The sequence below is a fragment of the Vicia villosa genome, linkage group LG5 (genome assembly GCF_029867415.1).
Source record: "Vicia villosa cultivar HV-30 ecotype Madison, WI linkage group LG5, Vvil1.0, whole genome shotgun sequence".
NCBI lineage: Eukaryota > Viridiplantae > Streptophyta > Magnoliopsida > Fabales > Fabaceae > Vicia > Vicia villosa.
The window spans coordinates 25553588-25564090 of NC_081184.1; the positions used below are offsets into that span (position 1 = coordinate 25553588).

At 35.1% G+C, this 10503-nt stretch overlaps 1 protein-coding gene across 1 annotated transcript; it reads right to left on the reverse strand.

Annotated features, from left to right (window-relative positions):
• Positions 1 to 9541: 9541 nt before the first annotated feature.
• Positions 9542 to 10295, reverse strand: LOC131606408 (pectinesterase inhibitor 9-like). Its single transcript, XM_058878639.1, has one exon. The coding sequence runs from the start codon at positions 10237 to 10239 to the stop codon at positions 9601 to 9603; it is 639 nt and encodes a 212-aa protein (XP_058734622.1). The 5' UTR covers positions 10240 to 10295; the 3' UTR covers positions 9542 to 9600.
• Between the last annotated feature and the right edge of the window lie 208 nt (positions 10296 to 10503).

The window sequence follows — 10503 nt, forward strand, 5'->3', positions numbered from 1 at the left end:
AGAAACAAAATGAACGAGAAAGGAGAAGTCATCAGAAACAAGGCACGACTGGTTGCTCAAGGTTATAGTCAGCAATAAGGTATTGACTATAATGAAACCTTTGCTCTAGTCTCCATGTTAGAATCAATTAGACTATTAATTGCCTATGCTGCTCAATTTAACATAACTCTATATCAAATGGATGTTAAAAGCGCATTTTTAAATGGTTACATTGAAGAAGAGATGTATGTTCATCAACCCCCTGGGTTTGAAGATTCTATCTATCCTGAACATGTTTTTAAATTAAAGAAATCTTTATATGGTTTAAAACAAGCTCCCAGAGCTTGGTATGAACGACTTAGTTCATTTCTCCTAAATAAAGGTTTCACAAGAGGGAAAGTTGATACAATACTCTTTCGCAAATCATTCAAAAATGATATCTTAATTTGTCAAATATATGTGGATGATATTATCTTTGAAACTTCTAATATCTCTCTTGGAAAAGAATTTGCTAAGTCTATGTAGGAAGAATTTGAAATGAGCATGATGGGTGAACTTAAATTCTTTCTGGGAATTCAAATAAACCAAACTTCTGAAGGCACTTACATTCATCAAGCAAAATATGTCAAAGAACTTCTGAAGAAATTCAATTTATAAGAAAGTAAAGAAGCAAAAACCCCAATGCATCCTACTTGCATTTTAGGGAAAGAAGAGGTAAGTAAGAAGGTAGATTAGAAGCTCTACAGAGGTATGATCGGATCATTACTCTACCTAACTGCATCTAGGCCTGATATTCTGTTTAGTGTGTGTTTATGTGCAAGATTCCAATCAAATCCTAGAGAATCACACTTGACTGCTGTCAAGAGAATTCTAAGGTATCTGAAAGGTACTACTAATGTTGGACTATGTTACAGAAAATCCAGAGAGTTTAACTTAGTAGGTTACTGTGATGCTGACTTTGCTAGAGATAGAATTGAACATAAAAGTACATCTGGAAGCTGTCAGTTTCTAGGAAATAATCCGATCTCCAGGTATAGCAAAAAGCAAGCTACCATTTCACTATCAACTACAGAAGTAGAGTATGTTGCTGCTGCAGGATGTAGCACTCAAATGCTTTGGATGAAGATTCAGTAAGAAGATTATCACATCTATGAGCGTAAGATTCACATTTTCTGTGATAAAACTTCTGCCATATGCCTTTCCAAAAATTCTATTCTTCATTCTAAAGCTAAACACATAGAAATTAAGCATCATTTCATTAGAGACTATATTCAGAAAGGGATATTATGCTTAAACTTTACGGACACAGACCATCAATGGGCTGATATCTTCACAAAACCTCTTTTTGAAGATAGATTCAAGTTCATTCTAAAGAATATTAGTATGGATTTGTGTCCTGAATGAAATCATGGTTAAATTCTGAAGTGCAAGTTGAACTATCTACAAGATTATCATCTAGAAATATCTGACCTTCTTGGATCAGAAGTTTGTTTTCTAAGATGAGTCAGAAGTTCAGCATATAAAACTGCCAATCCACGTAAACCTGAGATTGTTGAGCACATGTTCAAAATCTTAAAGGTCGCGCATGTAAAGCAAAATGAATAATAAGTCTTGGTAACTGTTGCATTAATTTCTCTACATTATCCCTAACATGTCCTTAGTCATAACACAACTATTTCCTTGGTCATTGCAATATTTCTCCGCTTCTCTTCATTCCATAATGCATGCGAGTTCATATATTGATTGCCTAGTCCAAACGTTTTCTCTTGTCATCAATCCTCTATAAAAAGCATTCCTCTTCTAACATCCATCTATTCAATTAGTGTCAGTTTTGTTCTATCATCGATACTTCCTTCCATCATGTCGTCCCAAATAGCCCTCACTGTCATAAAAGAACAAAATCTATGGCTAGCCAAAAGAGACAACTGTTACATAAACCTCTGCCATAAGCAAGGATGAGAATCCTACATTTCTCTTCTAAATGGTTCTGTCCTTCCAAACCTTGTCAACAATTTTTAGGTCAATGCTTCAGTCAGTGAAGATAACCTCAGTATCACTTCCTCAATTTATGGAATTCAATTCGCAATTTCTGAAGCATCAATTGCTGAAGTTATTGGGTGTCCAGTCAAGCATGATGCTGCATGTCTCTCTGTCTTCGACTATGCCAATGCATTTTTCATCCTAAACAATTTGAGCAGACTCGCTCGTCGTCTAAAAAACAACCTTTACTACCTCTCCTCATCCAAATAAGTCTGGTTCAGGAAGATTCTTTCAAATCTCATTCCTAGAGGAAAATTCCATAAAATCCTGAGTGCTAGAGACAGGTTCTTGTTCAATCGCTTGGAATTGGGTAAACCAATAAACCTTGCTGCGATTATCTTTGGACACATCAGAGAGTCTCTAATAGATTTCAAGTGTGGTCAAGAATTCTTCATTCCACATGGAAGAGTCCTGTCAGCATGTTTGAATCTGCAGGAATCGTGAACACATTCCGTACTTCAGAGCTTCCGAACAAGAGGGAAGCACTGTATGAAGAGAACTATAATCGTTTCTTCTTTCATGGAGGATATTATGAACCCATCTACTAGGAGTCCTTGTTTCAAGTATCAATGAATATTTCTTCTCTTTATCAATTGTTTATTTCTGGGATAACATAAAAATTTAAGGCCTATAATGGTCCTACCTGACTAAACTCATACATTCTTATTTAGCATCATTTCTTTTTGATTATGACAAAAGGGGGAGAATTATGTGTAAAAGAAAATAATATACATCTCCTAATTTTTTTAAGTAACCTGAACAGAACAAGTTCTATAAATCAAAGATAAAACCTCTTTAACTTGTGTTCCAAAAGTTTCTATTGTTAAAAGGAATGCATGAATATATTTAAAACTTCTGTGAAGATGCGCGTATATATAGCCACATCCATCAATCTTCTGAAGAATCAAGTCAAGAAGGAAACTATTCAGGGAAGTTATTCATCATATTTCTCTCTAAATATTTATTTCAGGGGGAGATCAATTTTCTTATACAATTTTTTTTCCAGAACGTAAATGTTTTGTCATCATCAAAAAGGGGGAGATTGTTAGAACATAATTTGGTTCTAATCATATTTTAGTGTTTTGATGATAACAAGCAAACAAATTTTGTATAAAGCAAACTTGGTACTCTAATCACATGGTTCTAATTTCAGAAGATGTACCAGTACCAGCAATCAGAACTTGGCACTTATGAGAAGCTGGAGAAATGCAACGCAAGTTATAAAACAACTTCTGATATTGCACCAGAACGCTGCAAACATATCTACAACAGAAGTTGAAGAACAAGGCTTGACAGGAGATCATAAGGAATGATTCAAATTAATATCCTTGAAAGCAACCTCTGATATTGCACCTGAACACCGTGAACACATCCACAACAGAAGTTGAAGAACAAAGGATGAACAGAAGATTACGAAGATTGATTAAAATAAAACCATTGAAGACATAATCATTAGCAAAATGGATGCAACACTCCAAACGCAAAATTCCCAAGGTTGATTGAAGAAGCTATCCACATGCAAATCCTTGGAGACAACAAAAGCAAAGACAACACGCAAACCATTTAATGCTGAATACAAGCTTTGAAGATAACATTCAATAATTCTGAAGCTATATATACTCATGATCGTTTGAAGGAAAAATACAACAACGAGTGAAAAATAAGAAAACAAGAAAGAACACACAAGAACGCTGCAACTCTGAGAAATCATCAAGTGTGAAGAAAAACTCCTTGAAACAAAAAATTCTCTTATCCATATTCTGAGTTCATTATTTTGTACTTAATCTTAGTGAAATATCACAGTTGTGATTACAACTTTCTAGAAGCAATAATATACATTGTCATCAGAAGTTACATGGTAATTGTGTCCTTGAGAGACCAGTTGGGTCAGAAGTCTCAAGAAGTATAGGACTAGTTGAGTCTTAGAAGTTGGTTAGTCACAAACATTTGGTTTGTGCAGGATTGTTAGTCACCAGCAGTTTCACTCATGCATTGTATTGTGAGTCACGACAGTTAGTCGTGCAAGTGTAATCAGGTTCTGATTATAGTGGATTAAGTCCTCGTTGAGAGAGGAAAATCACCTTGTTGAGGGTGGACTGGAGGTAGCCTTATTTAGAAGGTGAACCAGGATAAAAATAACTGTGTTCAGTCTATCTTTCCTTCATCAAGTTTTAAAGAACCACTTATTCAACCCCCTTCTAAGTGTTTTCTCAACCTTCAACATGGGTAAAAAATTTCGAGTTAAGTAGTATTTGGATCATGCTTTAGAACAAGAATTGGCCTTTCCTTTATTGGGCCTTTGGCCCGTCCATAACAGTTTCCCTCAAGGCTTGCCATAAGGTGTTGAGCAGGAAGTCTTTTAGAATCTGGGTTGGCCTTTTGATATCGGGTTGAATGCAGATGAGGGTAGAATAGTCACATCTCCAGTTATAGGAGGAGTAAGGAACATGCATATTAAATTCATTTCCCATCATTGGAATATTTAAAGGAATTTTAAATATGTGGCTATAGGCTCGTAGATTAAGGTTTGGTTCTTTGTTCTAGGATGCTCTAGTGCACTCAAGTACAATATTACGTTCGCAAAATAAGATCTGATCGTTGCGTTATGTATCCCTATTTTCTTTTAATCTAGATTATTGATCATCTGGTTCACCCCTTCTATATGATGGCCACTTAGCTTTCTGGGCGAACTTTCACTCTCATAACAAAGTGGAATAAGTTTCGCCTTTGTAAAATCAACCTTTCTTCTTCAAACTTTTTGTGACTTGTGATTATAGTGTCTGTTTCCTCTTTTGAAGTAATGCGTCCTTCGATTTATTTTGAACCTATCACTCCTTTCGCCTGCCACTGTTTCTTTGATTCATCTTCCTCCAAGGTACCATTTCTATCCTTTGAATCTTATTTTATAGTTTCTATTTCTTTATCTTTGTTATGGTCTATATAGAAGATCAACCTGCGAGTTCAAATAGTAGATCCAGTGGTGGAGATTCTTTGTCATCTATGAAGGTAAAAACCCCAAATAACTTGAATACTACCTCTTCAATGAAAAATTTCCCTAACTCGAATCTTATAGTTATTTTTTATAGTTCTGATTCCAAGGGTGTTTCTAGTAAATCTTATTTTGACGAAAGCTTTTATGATGAGTATTCTCATGCTCTATCTAATGAGAATGCTGGGAAACCCCTAGTGGTGTTTGAACCGAAAATGATACCTATGCCTGATGGGAGTAACTGGACGCTCTCCCCCTTATGACCTTAATCACACGTAGAAATTATGTCCTGAGACGAGGAAAGGACTAAATATTTTGTTAGGTATAAAATCGTGGCACAATTAAGATCCTAGTGATACCGAGATTAAAGATTACATCAACTTCGAAATCAAACCTCCATGCTTGACAACTTTTAATTGAGCCCAATAAGTTATAGAATTTACGGGCAAAGATCGAAGCCAAGCCCGAGCCCAATCTCTTAGCAAGAAAGGGAACAACCTGGGGTGAATGGCGTTTTGATTAACGCCATTGGTCTTTAAGGTACCACAATTATCAATAAAAATAGATAGATGCATATTCGGGTTTTCCATTGGTAAACCCTAAAAATTGGTCATGTTGGACCATGCCTATCAATGAGGGTTTGAGTTCAAAATTATTTGCCTCTATGAGTGGATGCATAGTGCTATTGTGCGATTCCTTATCGGTAGGAATCACATAGTACGTTAAAGGCTTAGTGTCAACTACTAGTTCAGCCATCTAGTGCTGTCTTAGACGTCGGCGTCTCTAGCGTAAGAAACACTCAACTTTGTTTACAGGATCGACTAAATTATCATTAGAACGAGATCATTTCATACAACGATTGCGAGAAAACTATAGACAAGTAATACTCTAGTCTATACGGTGACTAAATAGAATTTCAATCTCAAACACAGCTGGTCTCCGACAACGACGCCAAAAACTTGATAGAGTCGCAAGTGTACGACAATGTGAAGTAGTATAAGAAAAAGGTTATAGAACCACATAGACAAAATATTGAAACTAAATCCTATTTTATTAGTCTAAATCTAGAGCAACAAAAATTGATTTTTGTAAAAACAAATTGAATTAAAACGAGATAAAAATTATAAGACAAACAAGACCCAGGGTTCATGATTCTTGCTCACACATATCCAAAATTTCCTTAATTTCAATTACGAGAAATTCAATACAATTATAGAAAAATAGTTAAATTTAGACAACTCTTACTTTCGTCAGCGTGTTATCCTATCTAGGATGAATAATTCGTCTGCTCTCGCTAGCCTAAGTTATTCATCAAAGACCTTTTATCACACAAATATAAATATTGAAACTTTTCTCAACTGAGCCCAGACATTCACATGATATGTACTTAGTTGTTTAATACCCTTTCAGTGTATGATCAATACCTAAATAATCTTTACTTTCGTAAGAGATATAGTTTTAAAATTCAAATTTTAAAGTAAAATGTAAACAAGTTTCTTTTATTCAATTTGTAAGAGTTATCTTGGATACGTCACAAGACAAGTTTCATGACCCTTAGTCTCTAGTAGACTACTCACTCATAGTGAGAAATATCACAGACAAAGCATGCATCAGACTAGCAATCATGATTAACAATGAAAATTGATAACTATAGCAATGAAGTAAATAAAACGTGATTGAAGATAACGTAACTCAAATAATAACAACAATAATAATAATAATAGTAATAATAATGAGATGCGCCTAGGAGACTTGAGTACATCTATTGTCACAAATAGAAAAAAAATATGTAAAGACTACAATAAGAGATAATCCAAAGATCATACAATCCAGAGTTTTTATAGAGAATTCTAAATGTGGATGGCTTTAATTCATGTTCAATACCCATCAAGAAGGTCTATAAAATAAAAATAGAAGAAGTCCTAAAAGTGGTTGATAGACAACTGGAAAAGGAAAGGAAAATCGGGAAGATGCGCACACTAGCTACGACCTATAATAGTTGTTACGACCGCTGGAAAACATATGGGGATTGACAACTTGATTGCTAAGACCCGTAACAGGTGTTACGGCCGCTCATAACAACCCTCTAGAAAATGTATGGAGAAATCTTAAAATTTTATTGTTTTCCCGCATTTTTCTCCTTTCGCGTTCCTCTTTCACTAAGACACTTATTTAGGTCTGGAACACCAAAAACAAACTATCCAACATAAAACATGATAAAAACAAAGGTAAATCGGACAAAAATAAAAAAAAACTAACATAAACGATGCGAAAACCACTTATCAAAGAATTTGTTGAATATTGGTCATAACTCTCTAGCATGACAAAAGTTGTCACCACAGATTTTCTCACACACAAATAAACATATAAAATCTACAAAAGAGAATACCTAATATCTTCAAATAATTGTCCCTTTAATGCAATGTTTATTATTATTTTTAATTACTATAATCTTGTTTATTAACAATGATATTAGTTTATATAATAAGGGTTAGGGATTCGATCAACGGTACTCTGATGAGCGGCCGAAAGTGGGAGTCATGGAGCGGCGAAGGCTGAAAGGAAGTCAGAAACAACCGTCTGTTCAGGAACTTGAAGCCTAGGTGGGATACGTTCCCGTTGGTAGGAAGAAATCAAAACTATAACAACCATGATTCCAAGGTATCTTCATTTTACATCTCGGAGTTCCCAGACCAGTCGATTGCAAAGGATCTATTTGATTTGTTCGTGTGTGTTGGGGGAGGGGTGAAAAACATTACGGATTTTAATTTAGCTCCCCTTAATAAGTGGAGATGGAGAATTCTTCAAGGGAAAGACTCGCTTTGGTTTAATGTGTTGAAGTCTCAGTATGGTGACATATCATCTTTAGTGTTTGGTAAAAGTGGCTCGAATAATTCTTCTATTTCTTCTCTTTCTTCTTCGTGGTGGAGGAATATTTTGAATATTGGCAGGTGTTCTCATAAGGATCCTAGTGTTAATTGTTGTAGTTTTATAGTCCATAATGGATACAATACTCCTTTTTGGGAAGCTAATTGGTTCGAAGGGCTTTTTTTAAAGGATTTTTATCCAGATATTTACATGGCTTCTAAGTTGAAAGGGGTGTCGGTTGCGGCCATGGGAGGGTGGAAAGATGGTAGTTGGAAGTGGGATGATTTTGGGATTTCCGTGGCCATTGAGGAGGAGTTAGGCATTTCGGAAGGTGTCATGCAGTTTGGGGAGAGATTGGCCGATTTCGGGGGTACGGAGGAAGGGAGAGTTTCGGTTTCTTGGGCTTTTAATTCCGAAGTGGATTTTACGGTTGCTTCGTGTTACGCGTTTTATGCTAAAGATTTTATTCCTTTTGGGCCTCCAAATAAGTTTGATGAGGCTTTCGGGCTCGCGTGGATGGCGGAGGTGCCCTTTAAAATCAAGGTGTTTGGTTGGAGACTTCTTCTTGATAGACTACCAACTAAGAATCTTTTGGAGCATAGAGGTATTTCTTTTCCGGTAGATAAATTAAAGTTTATTTTTTGTGGATATGTAGTAGAGAATAAGAATCACTCTTTTTTTGATTGTGGGTTGGTGAATATTTTTTTGGAGTGCTATAGCTCTTTGGGTAGGTAAAGAGCACACTTTGGAGGATGATTGTTTGTCGAATTTTATGGATTGACATTTGTTCTTTCGGAAAAAAAAAGGTTAAAAATAGGAAGGTTGATGTTGTTTGGCTCGCTACCACTTGATCTTTATGGTTGGTTAGGAATGAGGTTTGCTTCCGGGAGGAGGGTTGGAACTTCAACGACACGGTTTGAAACATAAAGCTTTTGTGGGAAAATTACATTCCAATTTTTCGTTTTACGAATTTTGTAAGGACCCGTTGTTCTTTCTCTCGTAATTGTAATTGGTTGTAATTTTCTCATTTTTTGTCGAGTTTTTCTATCTCTTTGTGTAATTGGGTTAAAGAATCCTTAATTCTCCCTTTAATATATCTTGCTTAAAGAAACAATGATATTAATTTTATTATTAAACCAATAATAATTTTTTAAGAACAGTACATAAATCAAATAAGACAAATTTTTTAGAAGACAAAATTTTAAAGCCACGTATGTAATCATGCCGGCCGGCATTAAGCAAAGACATAGGAAACCGATTAGTTGCATTAAGTGGCTTATAGATTGATACAAAATGTATTCACAATATATGTTGAGTCCATTATGTTTCTAAACCGTCTCAAAATTGTTGCATACTAAAACTTGAAATATTAAATCGGTTACTAACAACCTTATAAATATGTTAAAATCAATTTTCACTGGTTCTACCAACCTTCTAAAATTTCTTTACTAAACAGTAAACACTAAAAAAAAAAATTCTATTTACATCAATTTTTCCATTGTATTGAGCTTTTTCATATGAAATGTGACTGACTAAGAATGAAAATATTCAATAACTAAATCAAATTAGCATAACTATTTTTAGCATAAATATACATTCATGATTGATACATCAGTATTGCACTTGTTAATAACTATAAAATCACCCAATGAAAAAACATGTATACAATATACATGAACAAACAGAGAGGGTGGTAAAAAAAAAAAGACAAACTTTTTAGCATTTCAAGGCTTTTTTGTTGTTCCAGCTGCTGCTAGTTTGTAACTAGAAGCATAACTGTTAAACAAAGCAAGTGCATTACTAGTAACTTCTGCAACATTCTTTGCCCTAACCTTAATCGTTGCAACCCTTTTACTCATTCTATGACCGGGGAACGATTGTACACAACTACTAGCATCAATTAAGGCAGTGCTCACCCATGTCTCAACATTACTTATGTGCCACAACACTTTATCATTTATGATGGTGTTAAATTGGTTCAACTTTTTAAGTTCTTTGATGGCTTGGGTAAGTTGGTCAACACTATCATTGATTTGATTCACACAATCTTGCACGGTAAGATGCATCCTTTTGTTGTTATGATCAATTGTTTTGAGTTCTTTGGCTACATTCAAAAGGTATGCTCTTGTTTGTAGGGCTTTGGAGAGGCTAACAGATAAGGCAAGTTGGGCTAAGTGTTGAGGACCATTTATGGTTGAATGTGAAAATTTGTTAAGGCAACGAATGCATAGATTAGGATAGAGAGTACCATTGCAAGAGGACTTTATGTAAGTTATTGTTTGAGAATTATGTTTGGCCAAGGAGGACTCTAAGAGGAATGAGAGAAAAATAGCTAGTGATATGAGAATATGTTTTTTTGCCATATTTTGTGTTACAAATGAACCTTGGTTATCTAGTGTGATATGATGATGGAAGAAGAAAACTTCCAAGGCTCAAAATTGATGAAGATGTCTAATGGGGGTGTGTTGCTTATATAGAGTTCCATACACGTTCCCAAGTGCAATTTTTTTGGTCAAACTCCCACATGCAATATTAAGCATAGCTGTTATGTTACTTTTCTTTGCTGTTTGGCTCATGTTGCGTTTATTGAAGTCCACTACTAATGCTTGCATTGATTTGCACCAAGC